This window comes from Erpetoichthys calabaricus, chromosome 8, assembly GCF_900747795.2.
Source record: "Erpetoichthys calabaricus chromosome 8, fErpCal1.3, whole genome shotgun sequence".
In the NCBI taxonomy this organism is placed as follows: domain Eukaryota; kingdom Metazoa; phylum Chordata; class Cladistia; order Polypteriformes; family Polypteridae; genus Erpetoichthys; species Erpetoichthys calabaricus.
Genome location: NC_041401.2, coordinates 150,386,257 through 150,408,313, shown reverse-complemented (window position 1 = coordinate 150,408,313; position 22,057 = coordinate 150,386,257). Strand labels below are relative to the sequence as shown.

Genomic DNA, 22,057 nt, shown 5'->3' with positions numbered 1-22,057 from the left:
CCCCCTCTATCTGTAACATCGCTGTATAAACACTTTTCTTTAAATGAGTTTTAAGCTCAGGGGGGAAAAAAGGAACATTTGAACATATCCGAACTTTATTTAAAAGCCAACCAAGAACGTAACATTGCAGGAGTTCATGCTAATAGCATTACAACCCGATCGCTGTAAACACTCTTTTTAAATGAGTTTTAAGCACATGGAAAAAAATGAACATTTGAAAAAAGAGAAAAGTAACATTGCAACACTTTCTTCTCACCACTCTTCACTTGCTTAGAAGCCATGGTTAACTGCAAAAGCACATGAAATACTGTAGAGCACAAAGAGTTAACAGGTAAAGCACGCACGTCTGACTGAGAACAATGAACAGGGAGAGGCTGAACATGTGCTTAAATACAGTAATCAGCGCGTACGAACCAGAAGGGAAATGAAATAGAGCACAAACACTTCACAGCGAAAGCTGCAAGCACGTACGTCTGACCGAGAACAATGCAACAGGTGCGGAAATCATCGGCATGCACAAACCGAAAGGGAAGCTGGCTTGTTCATATACCAAGTGTGTGGTCGTGAACTGAGGCAAAATTTTGCAAACGTTTTGGTCGTAAACCGAGTTGTACGTGTACCGAGACGTTCGTGAACCGAGGTTCCACTGTGTGTGTGTATATTATATACTAGCAAAATACCCGCGCTTCGCAGCGGAGAAGTAGTGTGTTAAAGAGGTTATGAAAAAGTAAAGGAAACATTTTAAAAATAACGTAACATGATTGTCAATGTAATTGTGTTGTCATTGTTATGAGTGTTGCTGTCATATATATATATACATATACATATACACATATATATCATATGAGAATATGAAGTAATATATAAGAAGCAGATTTCATATAAATATAAATTATTAAACAGTAAAATCTTCTTCTATAATTTGCTACCGTGGCTATTCGTTTGTCTGTCCAGGATTTTAAATCACCTGTAGCTCGCAAACCGTTTCACCTATTGACTTGAAATCTGGTACACATATAGTACGTCACGTCTGCTATCCGCTTTATGGGTGATAATTGTATTACTCTTTTTATCTTTATTTTATTTTATTGTAGAATCAACTCCTATCTGCGCACACCAGGGCGGCCGTGGGCGGATGCGTATGGTGTATTCACTCCATGTTATCGTGCATTGCGCTGTCACTGGTATTTTCATAAAAGAATTTGAACAACATATAAGAAGCGTATAAATTATTAGACAGTAAAACATTAACATTTAAGAAGTAAAGTTACATTGAGTACTACTGCAGTGCCTTCGGGTATACCTCATTTTTTCTTTGCCCATTACATGCTTAAATGTATACATTTTCTGGTGTACCTACCTGAGAACACGCGACATATAACCGACCGTGGGAGAAGCATGGATTTTAAACACGCGTTGAGTTCATCTGCTGGTCTCCCTCGTGGAATAACTGGTAACGTTTGACTAAAATCTACAGCGAGTAAAACGACATTACCTCCTTTTTTTTTTTTTTTACGATCTCTGAGATCTTGCTTTTTTCGGTTCAAGGCTTCATAAGCTCTTTTATGTTCCATGGTGTACTTATCCCAAACCATCATCTTTGAATGTTGCAAGACTTTCGCCTTGTATGTAGATCGAGGTAATTACATTCACTGCATTCCTAGTCTGAATCACAATCTGATTGTAACATCCGCTACGTGCCCTCTTTTAATTGCGAGAAGCAGATATATATAGCCAAATTCTCGCGCTTCGTTGCGGCGAAGTACTGCTTTTAATTTTTTATTAAGAAGAAAAGAAAACCTTTTTAAACGGATCGAAAATATACCAATAACAATTTGTTAAGGATCTGTTTTTTTGTGAAGCTCCCTTTTCACAGCTGTCGCGCTACGGCATGTGTTTCGTTTATTTGACAGTATGTAGATTGTGGTAATTACATTCATGGCATTCGTTTTCTGAATCACAATCTGATTGTATGGGTGGTTACCTGCCAGGTCACGCTTGTTGTTTGTCAGCAAGTCGCCTTACGTCCGCCACGTTTCTATAAACTTAATTTAAACTTACGTTTTACACCGTGCTTTTTTCCCTTATGAAGATGCTTGTATGCTTCACTCGCTCGCTTCTTATTGTTTCGCTCCCTTCTCAGTTGTTTAATGAATTTTTTGTTCTTCGCTGTTTGCGGCGCCAGAGTTGAAGCCCCTAACGTTGCGGTCAGCAAGTCGGCTAACATCCGCCATGTGCCGTCTTTCAGTTGCGAGAAGCAGATCATAGAATGGTTTTAATAGTTTACTTTCAAATAATGCAAAGAGTATGCGACATGTGTTTCTCCCTAATTCTGGACTCATCAGGCATACACACTCACTGCATCCGCTCTCGGGAATCGAATCTCGAACGTCAGCGCCAGAGGTGAAGCCCCTAACGTTGCGCTACGGCGTGTGGTTCGTTTATACCTCGTGTCTTCTCATTAAACTTTTATCTCGCGAATATGTTATTGCAATCCGCAGCGGGAGCGTTTCTATAAACTTAATTTAAACTTACGTTTTTACACCGTGCTTTTTTCCCTTATGAAGATGCTTGTATGCTTTACTCACTTGCTTCTTATTGTTTCGCTCCCTTCTCAATTGTTTAATGAATTTTTTGTTCTTCGCTGTTTGCGGCTCCTCCTTCATTTCTCCCTACTGCGTTCACAGTCTTTTCACGTGATTACGTGGGAGGCGTGATGACGTGACACTCAACTCCTCCTCCCACGGCCATCGAGCTGCCGTCCATTACAGTATATTGTGAAAAAAGGGGTTCCAGTTATGACCATTACACGTTGAATTTCGAAATGAAACCTGCCTAACTTTTGTAAGTAAGCTGTAAGGAATCAGCCTGTAAAATTTCAGCCTTCCACCTACACGGGAAGTTGCAGAATTAGTGATGAGTCAGTCAGTCAGTGAGTCAGTGAGGGCTTTGCCTTTTATTAATTAGTATAGATATATATAATGTATATACACACACACAGTGGAGCAAAAAAGTATTTAGTCAGCCACCAATTGTGCAAGTTCTCCCACTTAAAAAGATGAGAGAGGCCTGTAATTTTCATCATGGGTATACCTCAACTATGAGAGACAAAATGAGAAAAAAAAAATCCAGAAAATCACATTGTCTGATTTTTGAAGAATTTATTTGCAAATTATGGTGGAAAAAAAGTATTTGGTCAATAACAAAAGTTCATCTCAATACTTTGTTATATACCCTTTGTTGGCAATGACAGAGGTCAAACGTTTTCTGTAAGTCTTCACAAGGTTTTCACATACTGTTGCTGGTATTTTGGCCCATTCCTCCATGCAGATCTCCTCTAGAGCAGTGATGTTTTGGGGCTGTCGCTGGGCAACACGGACTTTCAACTCCCGCCAAAGATTTTCTATGGGGTTGGGATCTGGAGACTGGCTAGGCCACTCCAGGACCTTGAAATGCTTCTTACGAAGCCACTCCTTCGTTACCCGGGCGGTGTGTTTGGAATCATTGTCATGCTGAAAGACCCAGCCACGTTTCATCTTCAATGCCCTTGCTGATGGAAGGAGGTTTTTACTCAAAATCTGACGATACATGGCCCCATTCATTCTTTCCTTTACAAGAATCAGTCGTCCTGGTCCCTTTGCAGAAAAACAGCCCCAAAGTATGATGTTTCCACCCCCATGCTTTACAGTAGGTATGGTGTTCTTTGGATGCAACTCAGCATTCTTTCTCCTCCAAACACGACGAGTAAATTTTTTTTCATCTGACCATATGACATTCTCCCAATCCTCTTCTGGATCATCCAAATGCTCTCTAGCAAACTTCAGACGGGCCTGCACATGTACTGGTTTAAGCAGGGGGACATGTCTGGCACTGCAGGATTTGAGTCCCTGGTGGTGTAGTGTGTTACTGATGGTAGCCTTTGTTACTTTGGTTCCAGCTCTCTGCAGGTCATTCACTAGGTCCCCCCGTGTGGTTCTGGGATTTTTGCTCACCGTTCTTGTGATCATTTTGACCCCACGGGGTGAGATCTTGCGTGGAGCCCCAGATCGAGGGAGATTATCAGTGGTCTTGTATGTCTTCCATTTTCTAATAATTGCTCCCACAGTTGATTTCTTCACACCAAGCTGCTTACCTATTGCAGATTCAGTCTTCCCAGCCTGGTGCAGGTCTACAATTTTGTTTCTGGTGTCCTTTGACAGCTCTTTGGTCTTGGCCATAGTGGAGTTTGGAGTGTGACTGTTTGAGGTTGTGGACAGGTGTCTTTTATATTGATAACGAGTTCAAACAGGTGCCATTAATACAGGTAACGAGTGGAGGACAGAGGAGCCTCTTACAGAAGAAGTTACAGGTCTGTGAGAGCCAGAAAGCATGCTTGTTTGTAGGTGACCAAATACATATTTTCCACCATAATTTGCAAATAAATTCTTTAAAATCAGACAATGTGATTTTCTGGATTTTTTTTCACATTTTGTCTCTCATAGCTGAGGTATACCTATGATGAAAATTACAGGCCTCTGTCATGTTTTTAGGTGGGAGAACTTGCACAATTGGTGGCTGACAAAATACTTTTTTGCCCCACTGTGTGTGTGTGTGTGTGTATATAGATATATATATATATATATATATATATATGTATATATGTATATGTATATATATGTATATGTATATGTATATGTATATATATATATATATATATATATATATATATATGTATATGTATATATATATATATATATATATATACTAGCAAAATATCCGTGCTTCGCAGCGGAGAAGTACAGTGATAAAGAGGTTATGAAAAAGAAAAGGGAACATTTTAAAAATAACATAACATGATTGTCAATGTAATTGTGTTGTCATTGTTATGAGTTTTGCTGTCATATATATATATATATATATATATATATATATATATATATATATATATATATATATATATATATATATATATAATATAGATACACAGACACACATAAACATATACGTATATACATATCTACATATACACACATAAACATATACATATCTACATATACACATACATACATACACATACATATATATAATACACACACACATACATACAAATATATATATATATATATATATATATATATATATATATATATATATATATATATATATATATATATATATATATATATATATATATATACACACACACACACACAGATACATATATATATACATATATATATTTACATATCTACACATATATATATACATATCTACATATATATATATATATTTCAAAATCCCTGCGCTTTGCAGCGGCGAAGTACTGCTTTTAAATTTTTATTAAGAAGAAAAGAAAACCTTTTTAAACTGAGGGAAAATATACCAATAACAATTTGTTAAGGATCTGTTTTTTTGTGAAGCTGTCTTTACACAGATTCTCTGCTGTTTTATAAACGAACGCCATATAAGTCCGTCCTTTCTGCTTGCTTCGCGGTTCTGTAGTGGTTTATTGTTTGTCTATTACGATTGTTTTTATAAACGAACGCCATATAAGGCCATCCTTTTTCCTTGCTTTGCCAAGGAAGCAGCCTTTTTATTTAATGCACGGGTTCTCCGTTGTTTCATTGTTCGTTTATTACGATTGTTATAGTTGTCTTTGTATACCACGTTGTCAGTTGAGCACTCCAGTTGGAATATGACCAAGCCGTGGAAGCTTACTGTTGAGAATGCAACGTATAGTTGTACAGGAGAAAAATGGCAATGTTTTGTAGGTCTATGAACTTAATTTATGCCTGTATGCGTCAGTCGCTTCATATTCTTTTCGTATCTTATCAATTGTGTAATGTGTTTTTTGAACAGTTTTGATTCATCAAAGTGATCACTCGTGCTGTGTTCAGTCATTTCACGTGAGCTGCTCTCTTGTGTGATGTTGCGATGTCCACGGCTTTATTTAATGTTAGCTAAGACCCGGCACTTAAAAGTTTCTCGCTACAGCAATTTTAACTCTGTTTCAAAGTGATCCAAAGTCTCGTTTATACCTCATGTCTTCTCATTAAACTTGTATCTCGCGAATATGGTATTGCAAATGGCAGGGGGAGCGTTTCTATAAACTTAATTTAAACTTACGTTTTTACACCGTGCTTTTTTCCCTTATGAAGATGCTTGTATGCTTTACTCACTTGCTTCTTATTGTTTCGCTCCCTTCTCAATTGTTTAATGAATTTTTTGTTCTTCGCTGTTTGCGGCTGTTCCTTGTTTTCAGTTCACGTGATTACGTGGGAGGCGTGATGATGCGATACACGACTCCGCCTCCCACGGCCATCGAGCTTCACTCCATTACAGTATACGGACAAAAAAGAGGTTCCAGTTATGACCATTACGTGTACAATTTCGAAATGAAACCTGCCTAACTTTTGTAAGTAAGCTGTAAGGAATGAGCTTGCCAAATTTCAGCCTTCCACCTGCACGGGAAGTTGGAGAATTAGTGATGAGTGAGTGAGTGAGTCAGTGAGAGCTTTGCCTTTTATTAGTATAGATTGATAATGACAAAACGACGGAGTTGCCCACACCTGCCCATGAAATAGTCTTTGAGTCAATTGTCCAATTACTTTTGAGCCCCTGAAATGAAGGGATTGTGTTCAAAAAATGCTTTAGTTGCCTCACATTTTTATGCAATCGTTTTGTTCACCCCACTGAATTAAAGCTGAAAGTCTGCACTCCAATTGCATCTGAGTTGTTTCATTTAAAATTCATTGTGGTAATGTACAGAACCAAAATTAGAAAACAGTTGTCTCTGTCCAAATATTTATGGACTTAACTGTACATATAGACAGACAGATATATAGTACTGTGCAAAAGTTTTAAGCAGGTGTGAAAAAATGCTGTAAACAAAGAATGCTTTCAGAAATATAAATAATTGTTTATTGTTATCAATTTACAAAATGCAAAGTGAGCGAACAAAAGAAAAATCTAAATGAAATCAATATTTGGTGTTACTACCTTTTGCCTTCAAACCAGCATCAATTCTTATAGGTACACTTGCACAAAGTCAGGGATTTTGTAGGATTATAGTCAGGTGTATGATCAACCAATTATACCAAACCGGTGCTAATGATCATCAATGTCACACGTAGGTTGAAACATAGTCATTAACTGAAACAGAAACAGCTGTGTAGGAGGCTTAAAACTGGGTAAAGAACAGCCAAACTCTGCTAGCAAGGTGAGGTTGTGGAAGACAGTTTCATGTCATGGCAAGATTGAGCACAGCAACAAGACACAAGGTAGTTACACTGCATCAGCAAGGTCTCTCCCAGACAAAAATTTCAAAGCAGACTGGGTTTTCAAGATGTGCTGTTCAAGCTCTTTTGAAGAAGCACAAAGAAACGGGCAACGTTGAGGATCGTAGACACAGTGGTCGGCCATGGAAACATAGTGCAGCAGATGAAAGACACATCAAGCTTATTACCCTTTGAAATCGAAAGATGTCCAGCAGTGCCATCAGCTCAGAACTGGCAGAAACCAGTGGGACTCAGGTACACCCATCTACTGTCTGGAGAAGTCTGGCCAGAAGTGGTCTTCATGGAAGAGTTGCAGCCAAAAAGCCATATCTCCGACGTGGAAACAAGGCCAAGCGACTCAAGTATGCACGAAAACATAGGAACTGGGGTTCAGAAAAATGGCAGCAGGTGCTCTGGACTGATGAGTCAAAATTTGAAATATTTGGCTGTAGCAGAAGGCAGTTTGTTCGTCGAAGGGCTGGAGAGCGGTACAATAATGACTGTCTGCAGGCAACAGTGAAGCATGGTGGAGGTTCCTTGAGCATTTGGGGATGCATTTCTGCAAATGGAGTTGGAGATTTGGTCAAGATTAATGGTGTTCTCAATGCTGAGAAATACAGGCAGATACTTATCCATCATGCAATACCATCAGGGAGGTGTATGAGTGGCCCCAAACTTATTCTGCAGTAGGACAACAACCCCAAACATACAGCCAAAGTCATTAAGAACTATATTCAGCATAAAGAATGGGAAGTCCTGGACGTGATGGTATGGCCCCCACAGAGCCCTGATCTCAACATCGAGTGTGTCTGGGATTACATGAAGAGACAGAAGGATGTGAGGAAGCCTACATCCACAGAAGATCTGTGGTTAGTTCTCCAAGATGTTTGGAAGAACCTACCAGCCGAGTTCCTTCAAAAACTGTGTGCAGGTGTACCTAGAAGAATTGATGCTGTTTTTGAAGGCAAAGGGTGGTCACACCAAATATTGATTTGATTTAGATTTCTCTTTTGTTCATTCACTGCATTTTGTTGATTGATGAGAATAAATGATTAACACTTCCATTTTTGAAAGCATTCTTTGTTTACAGCATTTTTTCACAACTGCCTAAAACTTTTGCACAGTACTGTATAATAATATAGACAGACAGCTGCAGTCCACACCTTGTGAATCTCCCCTAAATTCTTGAATGGGCTGTGCTTCACAATCCTCTCAAGGCTGCGGTTATCCCTGTTGCTTGTTTACCTTTTTCTGCTACATTTTTCCTTCCACTCAACTTTCCATTAATATGCTTGGATACAGCACTCTGTGAAAACAGCCAGATTCTTTAGCAATGACCTTTTGTGGCTTACCCTCCTTGTGGAGGGTGTCGGTGACTGTCTTCTGGGCAACTGTCAAGTCAGCAGTCTTCCCCATGATTCTGTGGCCTACTAAAGTCAAAGTGAACTTTGTCATCTCAACCATATGCAAGTATACAGATAGACGAAATTGCGAAGCTCAGGGTCCACAGAGTAACAACATGACGTGCCACCAGACTGAGAGACCATTTAAAGGTTTAGGACACCTTTGCAGGTGTTTTGCGTTAATTTGCTGAGTGGAGTGTGACACCATGAATCTACAATATTGAATTTTTTCTCAATATTCTAATTTTCTGAGATACTGGATTTTGTGTTTTCATTGCCTATAAGCCATCATTAGCAAAATGGAAAGAAATAAATGCTTGAAATATATCACTCTGTGTGTAATGAATCTATATAATGAGTTTCAATTTTTGAATTGAATTACTGAAATATATGAACTTTTTGATGATATTCTAATTTATTGAGATTCACCTGTATATATAAGAATTGCAAATAAATAGTTCAAGCATATATTTCAAGCAAAATTTTATATTTTAAGTATAATAAGCCTTAAACTTAAATATAAAACCAGCAATGTATTTCCAATCTGTTTCATTTTAGGGTAATCTGAAAAGAAAATGTACATTATTTAAAATAAGGAATATTTTAAATAAAATTTAAGTTTAGGAAAGTCCGAGGGGTGGATCTTCTAAATAACCATCCAGTGCTAAATGTTCTGATTCTGAAGTCAAGGGATGATTATGTTTCTTATCTCTCTGTGGTTCCCATATTGCAGCAACTGAAAAAGTCCAATCATCCCAGATCTCATTTAATTCTGCAGTATACAGTATGTATCCAATTCCGGAGTACCTCCATAAGGGAGCTGTGCAAAATAATATTAAGCAGATGGAAATGATGTATCCAATAATTTAAATTTATTGTACAAGTCATCTGTGATGCTATGATGAGTTTTAAGGAGTGTTACAAGATGATTGTGATTTGTAAAGGTAAATTCTATAGAAATGTTTATACACCAAGCCGCCCCCCACAACCCCCATACACTGATCACTGTTTTTTTGCTATATGCATAATTTCATACTTCAAGCAGAGTTTTACAAATGAGACCCTGGTGTATAATTTTCCACTTTCGGTGTCCTGTGTTTTCCCCCATAAACCCCTGCCACCCTAACACTAGGTGTTATGCAGCACTTTTGAAATGTGTTTCGTTGATCGAGTGATGGTGCTTCATGATGGACCAGACCCCACACCCGCTCTGACTGAGCAAATCCATTTGGAATCTGCACATATGATGATCACATCAATTCAGTAGTTTAAAAAAAAATGATTTGAGACAACATAGCTTGGCATCATGTCAGCGCGCAAAACGTTTCAAATTTTGGAGTTTTGAATTAGTGATGTATAATATGAAGGTGTTTATTTAAATTTACTTTACAAGGAGCAATTCAAATTCATTAAGAGAATATGATAGGTATTAACCATTTATGCACAGTGTTCCTTCAACGGGATTCCCCCATATTTCAGATTTGTTTGTTTATGATGCAGTAAACCCAGAACTCAATCAAAGGCAATAATGGTATTTTTAAATACCCAAGGCGAGCAGTGCATCCTACCTGAGTGAATCTCTTTAATCTAAGATCTCATCAACAGTTTTGCAGTTCAGCTGTCATGGATTCAGTTACCATGCTGGCTGCTTACATTAACTGCATATGTTAGTTTTCTTAGCAGTGCAATTTCTACTTGGAGTATCTTCAGCGTCTCTTTGCACACTTGTAACTACTGTTATGCTGTGTCTGCACCTCATAGACGTTTCACGTGAGTCACAATTTTTAAAGTAAAGTTTTGATTCCAGGGTTTACATCATCATAATCAAATTCTTTCTTTGAAAATCATAAGGACTAATTTGTATCATTTGTGTCAGGTAGAATGCCCATTGGAGAGTGGGTGGTCTCAGGGCTTTGGCCCTGCAGATTTTTTTTTTTTCTCTAGCCAATTTGGAGTTTTTGTTTTTTCTGTCCTCCCGGCCATCTAACTTTTAATTTGTTCTTTGTTACTTAGTATTGCCTAATCTTATTTTTGTTTCATATAAACTTTTCTTTCATCATCTTGTAAAATACTATGAGCTACACCATTTGTATGAACATGTGCTATATAAATAAATATTGTTGTTGTACATCATACAATGTCTTGGTTATGTACTGTAAAAATCCTGTTTTTGGGCACAAATCCCTAAAGCGCCAAATTTTATTTTGTATTTTAGGTACTGGTATAAACATGGGTTTTTGATCATTTTAGATTGTTGTTACTCATCTGTTCTCCTTTGTTACATAAGTAGAATAATAGCTGTTTATTTTTGGGTCTCTATAATTTAGGTTCAATAATGTCATAAATCCCTCGGCATATGGGGTTAAAGTTGTCTTCAATTAACTGAGCTTGCTGAACCATTGCTAATCTTAGTAGCTGTGAGTGATTAGTTCATTTTAGTTCTTTTTCTTTCCTTGTTTTCTAGATTGGTGTGAGAGAGGGTATATTATCTTATCATACTGTACTGTACTGTGGGCATTTTAATGAAACCTTGAAATCCGAATTTTAAAAAATGTTAACTCTTATTCTTTTGAAATATTTGTATATACTGTGAATATTATGTAAATATTGAAATGTTTTTTCTGCGAAATATTAAGCATTGAATATTAAAGTCATTTGTTGAATTGATTTTGCCTAACAATGGGACAACTTTAATTTTTTTTTATGTAATTTATAATTCTTTGGGTTGGGGTTTGGGCATTTTCTTCTTGCAGGAAATAGTAGTCGGCAGTAACATGGATAAGATATACATTGTGATGAACTATGTGGAGCATGACCTGAAAAGTTTAATGGAAACAATGAAACAGCCATTCTTGCCAGGTAAATTTCTATTTGAACAGTAACTGTTGTTTAAAGAAATTTAATTTTATTTCTCAGCATTTTGCTTGTGTGCCAGAGAGGAGTATGATTGTGAATTCCTGGTTTCAGTTTTCAACATAGCCATTATTTTTGCAAAAATAATTTTGCTTTATATTTACATTTTTAAGGGATGTTAAATAAGAGAGCATCCTCTAAACATTAAACAATGTTAGAATGACTGTTTACTCCTTAACTAAGGTAGCTTTGTTAGTAAAGATACTGCCTCTCTGTTACAAGCAGACATCATTCTATTCAAGAGGCAGTTTTTAATGCATGTGTTTCTTTTTTTTTTTTTTTTTTGTTTTTTCTTCTCCTTTTGGGGTGCTCCACCAAAATGTACTTTAGCTTTTGGTCAAGTGGTCTGACAGTATCACAAAAATAATTCACTCATTTCCTTCAGTTGGTAAGTTGAGGATCGCAGGAATTGTGGGAAAGAGGGGTCCTTTCATCGGATTAGTGATATTTCAGGTGTGGAATGGCCAAATGGGGGAAGCAGCTTGATGAATGAGGTCTCCAGGACTCTAAACAAATCCAAATCATATTATGTGATATCATCTACTGTTAAATTCTACTCCGTACTTCTAAAATTTTCATTTTTATACTGTATTGAGGATTTGTTCTGTGTATTGTATTGTAGTGTATTGTATTGACCCCCTTCTTTTTGACACCCACTGCACGCCCAACCTACCTGGAAAGGGGACTCTCTTTGAACTGCCTTTCTCAAGGTTTTTTCCATTTTTTTTCCCTACAAGGTTTTTTTTGGGAGTTTTTCCTTGTCTTCTTAGAGAGTCAAGGCTGGGGGGCTGTCACGAGGCAGGGCCTGTTAAATCCCAATGCGGCACTTCTTGTATGATTTTGGGCTATACAAAAAATAAATTGTATTGTAATCAGCAGTGCAGAAGCTGATTCAGCATACTACCTCCAAATTATCTCCAGACACTACTAATCTGTGCCCGATTTGAGTTTTTAATTGTAGCTATAGCATGTGTAATCTAAAACCTTCTACTTTTGACTTCTCAGTGTATATGGTCTGTTCTAACAGAAGTCTCAAGGATCATGTATTCCACTGTATGTATATCAGTTGCAGTCTTTTGGCTGTCCACCACCCTTTCAGTATTGTTTAAGAAAACAACTGATAACTTTTTATGAGGCTCACAAAACTGGTTAATATTACAATGTTTCTTTTATTTCAATTACTCTGTGAAAATTGGAGAGGGAAACCTGTCAACGGCGCACTGGTTTTGTTGTAATGGCTGTTCAACAAAATTGTAGCCCTAAAGAGATGCCACACTCACCCTGTTCTGTAGACCTGGCTATTTGTGACTACTATCTGTTTCTCAGTCTGAATAGCTTTATTCATGAAATGATCCATAGCAATAATAAAGAAACTACAAAAGAATAGCTCCACAAGCAAGATGAAATGGCTCCATCTGAGTTGCAAAGAAAGGCTTCATGTTTTACTAGCTTTTCTTCTAATAAATTGTCCTCAGAATATCTGATCACCCCTCATACAGTGTAAAATAGTGCAGAATCATGATCACCCCTCATACAGTGTAAAATAGTGCAGAATCATCTCAGATTAGCTCTTGAGCATTATTTATGTAAACAAATCACCATATAAACCTTTTATTCTATTTCCTTTGTTTATGAATCATGTGCCCACACTATATATATATATATATATATATATATATATATATATATATATATATATATATATATATATATAATAGGTTGGATGAAGATTGGTTAGCATTTAATATCCAAAACATACAATGATTCACAAGTAGAGAGGGTGTGGTATTAAAATCTTAGCACAGCCTCCATGTTAAAAGTAAAAAATGGCACCTCACATTAAACATAACATTTCATTGAAAACATTTTTATTTTATCTAGGCTATCTTCCATCTCTTGGTACAAAGTTGAAGACTAGATTTCTCTGACACAATCACAAATTTACTGCAGCTATACAAAAAAATTTTGAAACATCCAGTCCCATCATCTTTTTTTTTTTTCCCCCCTAACTATATAGGTGAAGTGAAAACCCTAATGATTCAGCTCCTTCGGGGAGTACGCCATCTTCATGATAACTGGATTCTTCACCGTGATCTCAAAACATCTAATCTATTACTGAGCCATAAAGGAATTTTAAAGGTACTTTTTCATCTTCCTCAATAATCATAGAGGTTCCTCAATTTACACTATATTAACAACTGTTCTTTATTATATTATTTATTGTACTTTTTTTACCATAGTTATTTATGTTCTGAATGTTAAAGACCCACTGAAAATACTTTTTGGTTTATATTGGAAAATTTCATGAAAAGTGCCTATTTTTTAATGTTTAGTCCATGTTGCTTATTGAAATAGATCTGTAAAATCAGTCATCTTTACCAAAAAATATGACTTTCTTTGATTCACACCTCAATGGTAAAAAAAAAATTACATGTCCAAGCTAAATTAACATTAACTGCGCAGTCTATATTCTGTTTATTACAGCCTGTGAACTCCAGGAATGAGTAAGCTCAAGTTTCAACACTGTTATATAAAGAACTAGCAAAATACCTGCACTTTGCAGCGGAGAAGTAGTGTGTTAAAGAAGTTATGAAAAAGAAAAGGAAACATTTTAAAAATATCGTAAAATGATTGTGAATGTAATTGTTTTGTCACTGTTATGAGTGTTGCTGTCATCAAGGATTTGATTATCATTATTTCTTTCAATCAGATTTGTATTTGGAGGATGTGTTGTGTTCCATGTTACATTCCGCGTTTGTCAACCGTTGTAAAGATACAACAGGTTTCATTGATAACTTTGTGTCCATGTTGTCAGAGTTGAAACATTCATAAACGTTGAAGTGTCCACTACCCAAATCGCTACCCAAGAATCTATGTTGTTTAACAGGCATTCCCGGTTGTCCAAAGGTGTAAAATATACACTTGAAAGCGACAAACAATTCCGTGGCAGCTATCAGTTCACATGCTAAACCATAGGTTGAGAGCTTAAGCATTTCACTGCTATAGTGGTCATGTGTAGTACTGTATAATTGTCTCCTGTACTGCCATCAGTCTACACCTTGAACCTGTCCCAGTCATTCAGTACATAAGACACAATATCTCTGCGGATATCAAGGCTGAGACTGATATGGCAATGCAATAAGTAAGAGAGAGAATGGAAGAGGCAGGCGCAAAATTGGGGCATGGAAACCACTGGGTACGGGTCGGTGAAATTGTGATCGACGGTGATCACTGGAATAGACATGTTATTCGGGGTAAACTTGCTCCCGTTGAGAAAGAAAGTATGAAGGAAGGCAAGAAGTGGTGGAGCAGGGATTGAAAAGCATAAGTCAGCACCAGGAAGACGTACGTGAGCGAGTAAGGAAGTCCAACAATGACAGCCTTGAAGCGGTGTTGTAAAAGAAAAGGCAGTAGTCATGAGGAGGGAGACGTGAGAAAGTAAGGAAACCCAACAATGACAGCCTTCAAGCTGTGGAGTAAAAGAAAAGGCAGGAGTCACCAGCAGAAAGATGTGAAGCAAAGCCAACAATAACAGGCTTGAAGCAGTGGAGTAAAGAAGAAGGGAGCAGTGAGCATGACAAACAGCTGAGGAAAGTAAGGAAGTGAGTGAGGAGGCACATGAGCGTGGGATGTCATTAATGTATATAGGCAGGGAGCCAACCACATGGTAGATGCACGGACAGCGGCCGTGCAGAATAAGGAAGGGGGACCGGGGGTGGCCCTTGTGCATCTCTGCCGTGAAATAAATCGTCTGTTAATGGAAATGACTAATGAAACTGCCAAAAGGAGAGCTCAGTTCCGAAAGTTCTTTACAGCATAATGGTGAGAACCGCCAAAAAGAAGATATTATTTTCAAAAGTTTGTTATGGGGCACGGCGTGAAATGAAACGCACTTAACGTTTGTAAGTACAGTGTAAAGGATGAGCATGGGAAATTTGGGCTTCCTACGTATATTGGAAGTTGCAGAAATAGTGAGGAGGGGTTTCCCCAATCTATACAAACAGTTTAGGGGGTACACCCATTTCCCCCCCACTTGAGTGTTGCAATAGGACATGAAACATACCTAACTTTTGTAAGTAAACTGCAAGGAATGAGCACACGAAATTTCAGCTTCCCACCTATATGAAAGTGGGAGAATTAGTGATGAGTCAGTGAGGGCTTTGCCTTTTATATGTATAGATCCCTGTGATTTGAGTGGTCTCAACACTGCTGTATAAAGAATCCCTTCAAAATAAAAAAAAAAAAAAAACATGAGTGTAGTCCTAGATGTGATTTGAGTGTGACAGAAATCAGATGGGTCAGCTCCAAAAACAGGCTCGTCTCCAAGCCTGGCATAGGTGTTTACAAGCTAGTTTTTGTTTATTATATTGGATGTAAAACTACTAGGCACATTTAATGGACACTGTTATTTAAGATGACTGAAAGACACAAGAGTTTTAACAGCTTGTCACTTATTGAAAGCCGGTAAACAAATCAGCATTGTTTACTGGTGTAGGTAGTATATGTGCCAACTTTTGGACGGTTAAGAGGTGTATTGTGCCAGTTACAGGGAGCTAAATGTGTCAAGCTGGTTGTCAAAAACAGAGCGATTGAAATGATTGGTAACTTAAAAGGACCTGTTTTGTGTAATGCATTTAATTGGTAATGAAGTGTTTAGCTCTGTTTTGTGTAATGCATTTAATTGGTAATGAAGTGTTTAGCTCTGATATTTATTCTCACAAATCTGAGAAGCATTTGATTCCTTACGTACTGTTTTAATTACTAGAAGCAATCCATACATATGACATACTCATAGATCCAAATCTTTCTGAGCTTTGCTGCTTTCTGTCAACAATAAATATGGATCTACCTTACTCAGAAATTTAATTGGGCCTTTCAACACTACCATGTTCCATGAAAGCACTCGCCATAGCACTTTTTCACATGTTGGATCAGGAGACTTTTCCATCTGAGGATCCAAATGAGAAAATCAGTAACATACTGGGACCCAAGAAGAGCATTATGAGAGTGGAGTGATACGGAGACAAACAACAATTTCCATACAATTTTAATAAAAGAATGTTTATATTTCTTTTCAATCATATTTCTCATATGAATATTACTAATAGAGAAAAGCTGGACACAAACCATCTATCCATTTTCCAAACCTTTTTTTGTTAAACATGGTCACTGGAGCCTGTCATAGCAAGAATTGCACACAAGGCAGGAACAAATACTTGGACAGGGCATAAGTCCATGATAGGGCAAACACACACGCTGTACTGCAGACCCAATTTAGCAAAGTCAGTGCACCTTACCTCGATGTCTTTAGACTGCTAGAGAATATCCTTGCATAAAGGGAGAGAACATGCAGTCTCCACACAAGGAGCATCTAGGGCTTGAACCTGAAACAGTTATCATTCTAAACAGGAATAGGTTCCTAATGTATATTACTGCCCATGGAAACTTCAGTAAAAGCTGAAATAAAGAAATTGTTAAGGTGTAGCATGAGGATGTGATGATTTTCAAAAGGACAATATAAAAGGTCTCTTAACTTAGTTTTTTAAAGTTATGGTTCCAGTTAAAGAATATAGTTGAAAAATGAATTGGTGCAGCTCATTTACCTTGTTTTAAATATAATTTTCTATAATGCTTTTCAAAAGAACAGTACATTTTTCTAAACAGGTTCATGATTTGTTTAACATACCCCAGTTTCCATTTAACAATTCAAACAACAGAGTTTAAAAAAACAAAAACACTAAATTATTCCTAAGACATGTATGCACTATGTATTTTATGCAAGTGATGGGATAACTCTTTGTAAATAATTCGTCAAACCATCCAGTTTGAAATGTTTAACTTTACCAAGTGACATTTCACTTAATGTTTACAGCTTGTCTTGCTTTTTAAAAACATTTTCTAGTCATCTTACAGTTCTCAGTGGTCAACAAACATGTCCTTCATACTACCAGCTGATGAACATTCAGCAAACCACTTTAAATGGTGAGACAAAAAAGAATTCTTCTTTGCCAAGGAAAACATAAACATAATATGAAATCCTCTTTGCACTTGCAGAATTAGATTCAATGTATTTCAAGTAATAAAAGTGAATACACGATGACTCACTAATTGCTCATGGACACTAAAAGTGCATTTAGCATGCAGCACTGCCACACCCACTCAACCTGTTGTTTGAATTTTGACACTTAAATCTAACACCACAGTCGCGTGACCTCAAAAGCTTGTATCATGTCCTTCTTCTCTCCCCATTTCTTATGTTTCTTTGCTTGTTGTCATCTCATTTGGTATCTGTTGATTACATACACTCGATGTGCACCCCACGTTATTCGGCAAACATCAATGCAATAATCGGGCTCAGACCTGACTCTCTGAAGCATATCCCGTTTATAGCTTCAGTGATGCGTTCCTGCAGATCATCCATAGTTGCGGGTAGTGGAGGTACGTACACTCTGTCTTTCATATACACCCAAAGGAAAAAGTCACAAACAGTAATGTCCGGTGATCTCAGGGGCCACTTGAAGAACACCTGGTCATTTTGTCCAGCGTGACCAATCCATCTGTTTGGCAGGCGCTCATTGAGAAGATTGCGGACACCAGTGTGGTGGTGCCCCATCTTGTTGAAAAAGGTAGTCACGTACCTCAGTAAGTTGTGGAATCAACCAGTTCCTTAACATATCCAGGTACCTTTGGCCAGTAATGGTTTGATCCTCGAAAATAAACGGACCATATACTCTCTGCTCTGATATGGCATGAAACACATTACATTTTGGAGAGTCACGTTCAACCTCCATTGTGGCATGTGGTTTCTCACTCCCCCATATCTGTATATTGTGCCTGTTGACCTTTCCATTTAAGTGCGGGGAAAAGAAAAAATGTTTTGAGTTAATGTATTTGCTGTCATCTCATTTATAAACATATTCCTATAGATTTTGATTTTGTAACCATTTAAAATCAAGGAGTGTTTTTGTGGGTACCCTGTATAATTATATTTTCATGCTACACAAAGTAAAGCTCTCTAGGATGCAACAACGACATTGTTTCACATACTGTTGCAATAAATATTTATAATATGTTAAATAGAAAAAAAAAAGGAAGGTGCTTAGTACTTTGGTGACCATCCAGGCTCGTGGCCCATGGGATTGCCTACTATCTCCTCATGGTTGTTATGCCACTGAGTGAAAGCAGGATTTTAGGAATTTTTGCAAGTGTAGTAAAAAAAAACTTAAGTATTCAGACCCTTTGCTATGAAGCTGGAAATTTGGATTGGGTGCATCCCATTCAGTTGATCATCACTCTGCTTCCACACCTTGGTTGGAGTCCACCTCTAGTAAATTCAGCTGATTGTATATGATCAGGAAAGGCTCACACTTGCCTATAGAAGGTTCCACAGTTCATAATGTGTATCAGGGCAAAAGTCTAAGGCAGGAGGTCAAAGGATTTGCTGTCAGAGCTTAGAGAAGGGATTGAGTCAAGGCACAGATTGGTTGAAGTAGCCTCTCTAATTCTTAAAAGGAATATGTTTTGAGCAACCACAAGGCTTCTTGCAGCTGACTGCCTGGCCAAACTGAGCAATCACTGGAGAAGGGCCTTGGTAAGAGAGGTGACCAACAAACCAGTGGTCAGTCTGGGTGTACCCCAGAGAATGTGTGTGAAGATGGGTAAAACTTCCAGAAGGATAGCCACCACTGTAGCACTTTTATTAACCTGGACTGAAGAATGGCCAGAAGACGCATGAAAGGTTGCTTGGAGTTTGCAAAAATGCACCTAAAGGAGACTCAGACTATGGAAAACAAGATTTTCTAATTTTGTGAAACCAAGTTTGAACTGTTTGACTTCAGTTCTAAGTGTCACTTGTGGAGACAAGCAGGCACTCCTCATCACTTGTGCAATACCATTGGAAAGATGAAGCATTGGTGGTGGTAGCATCATGCTGTAGGATTGCTTTTCAGCAGCAGTTACTGGGAGAGTAGTGAGTTTTTAGAGCAAGCTGAACCAGAGCAAAGTATAGAGATATCCATCCTGAAAACCTGCTCCAGAGCACTCTAGACTTCAGACTAGGTAGAAGGTTCAGCTCCCAACAGGACAATGACACAAAGAATCAACAACATAGTAGTGATTTAAGGTAAACTCAATGTACTTGAGTGGCCCAGCCAGAGCCGACACTTGATGCCAATTGAACATCTTTGGGGAGAATTTAATTCCCAAGAATGCTCCAGGCTATAATTCTTAACAAAGAACGGCGTAATAGGTATGAATACTTGTGTCAATGTGATATTTTAGTTTTGTAATTTTATAATAAATAAGAAAACATTTCTAAAATCTTGTTTTTTTACTTTATCATTCTTGGGTATTGAGTGTTGCTCAAAAAAAATTTAATTACTTTAACATAATGCTGCAACGTAACAAAATGTGCATAAAGTGAAGATGTGTGAATACTTTTTGAAGGCACTGTAACAGTTTAAGGCTTTTTAATGTTTATATCCATCTTCAAAAAGAAAATCAACATAGTCCAGCGAGGCAATATAATGATGATATTATTTCATCTGATTACCAAAAATATCAATGTCATATTAAAAAGTTTTAGGAATTACATTGCAAGTCTACCAGGAGTTGTTGCTTTTATCAGTTTTGGACTGTCAAAATAAACACAAACCCAAAAATCTTACTATTTCCCCACTGTGCTACCCCCTCAATGGGAACCCTAGCCATTTATCAAACCCACTCAGTCAAATTCAAGGTTTTGCAAAGCCCATCAAAGCAGCTTTAGGTCCAAACATAGGATATAAACCTTGTTGGAGTACCAGTGTTTCCATAAGTCTTCATATCAAAAATTTAACATGGCAGATCACAGTGCTCTGTACAAATGACAAGCTTACTGCTGTTACTATTACATATGGAAATAAAACACAAAATCTTGAACTGATTGCACTGTGCTGTCGTGTTAATTGTTTATATTAGTTAATCCTTATGGAACATTTCCTTATGATGTATCCTGTGATCCTGTAAACTGCTTCTTTGTTTCTCTCTTGTGTGCTTAGCAAAACTTTTCAATGTAAATACCGCGGGATTGACTCTCTTGAACTGTATTTACTCTGTTTCTTATTCCGTGTTTAATTTGCACTTAAGGCTGTTTGTGTTTCAGATCAATTTTTTTAATACTTTTTATTGGAGCATGGGTATACTTGCAATAACTTATCAGGGATGTATATTATTCCTGATGTCCTCTAAAACAATTAAATTTTCATATAAATGGTTGTCACAGTGTGGAGATTTGATCGATTTGACTGGGAACTTTTATTTATAAATCAAACATTTTGTCCACATTGGTGCACAAAAAAGAAAGAAAACTAAAAAAAAAAAATAATATATCTAAAAACTGAAATGTCAACAGTTTCTAAGTATCTATCAACCCTGTTCAATGTTTGATTAAAACACCTCTCATAGCTATTGAAGCAAGTGGTCTTCCTAGATTTGTCCCTGTTCATTTTGGACAACATGTTTATTCCTCTTTGCAAAATTGCTCAAGCCATGCAAGGTTGGTTGAAGAACAATGGTAGACAGAAGCTTTTTAGGTTTCACCACAGATGTTCAATGTTTAAGGTCAGTACTCTGACTGGGCCACTCAAGGACATTAATTTTCTTTATTTTAAGTAACTCCACTGTTAGTCTGGACATGTGCTTAATACTAGAATTCCTGAAGCCTATGAAAAAACTTGTAATCCCGGCCCACCTTAAATCCTTTCACACCTCTCCATCAGTGTCTTTTGTTTTGTAAATGTGTCAATCAGTACAAGTGGCAAGCACCCTGCTGTCCCATCCCCCGCCTTGACGGAGCTCAGCTCGGGCAGAAAGTTCTCCCAGCTCAAGCCAAAGCTCCTTATCAGCGTGTGATGTGCCTGGAGTTGTACAGTGGAACCTCGGTTCACGACCATAATTCGTTCCAAAACTCTGGTCGTAACCCGATTTGGTCATGAACCGAAGTAATTTCCCCCATAGGATTTTATGTAAATACAATTAGTCCGTTCCAGACCATACGAACTGTATGTAAATATATATATTTTTTTAAGTTTTTAAGCACAAATATAGTTAATTAAACCATAGAATGCACAGCGTAATAGTAAACTAAATGTAAAAACATTTAATAACACTGAGAAAACCTTGAACAACAGAGTACACTAACACTGCAATAGTTCGCGCTATAGCACTACCAACCGCTGGCTAAAAACACTTTTTTTTTTTTTTTTTTTTTTTTTTATATAAAAAGAGTTTTAAGCACAGGGAAAAAAATGAACATTTGAAAAAATCCATAATTTAATAAACCACCAAGAAAAGTAACAATGCATGCTACGAACCGATCGCAGTAAACAGAAGTGAAAACAAAATCAAGCCCAGTGCATTCTTTAACTGCCTTCTCTACCTTATGCGTCCAACTCTCTCGCACTACCTGCGTGTGTGTGTCTCTCTCTCTTGCGCTGCCTGTGTGTC

General features: G+C 37.4%; 1 protein-coding gene across 6 annotated transcripts in view; it reads left to right on the top strand.

The window, feature by feature from the left end:
- Window positions 1-22,057, top strand: part of cdk11b (cyclin-dependent kinase 11B) — a 125,664-nt gene that overhangs the window by 80,315 nt on the left and 23,292 nt on the right. For all 6 annotated transcript variants that reach the window (XM_051930518.1, XM_051930516.1, XM_051930515.1 and 3 more), the window contains 2 exons: window positions 11,413-11,518; window positions 13,590-13,711. In XM_051930518.1, coding sequence (XP_051786478.1) covers window positions 11,413-11,518; window positions 13,590-13,711 — 228 coding nt within the window. The remainder of the gene's footprint in view (window positions 1-11,412; window positions 11,519-13,589; window positions 13,712-22,057) is intronic.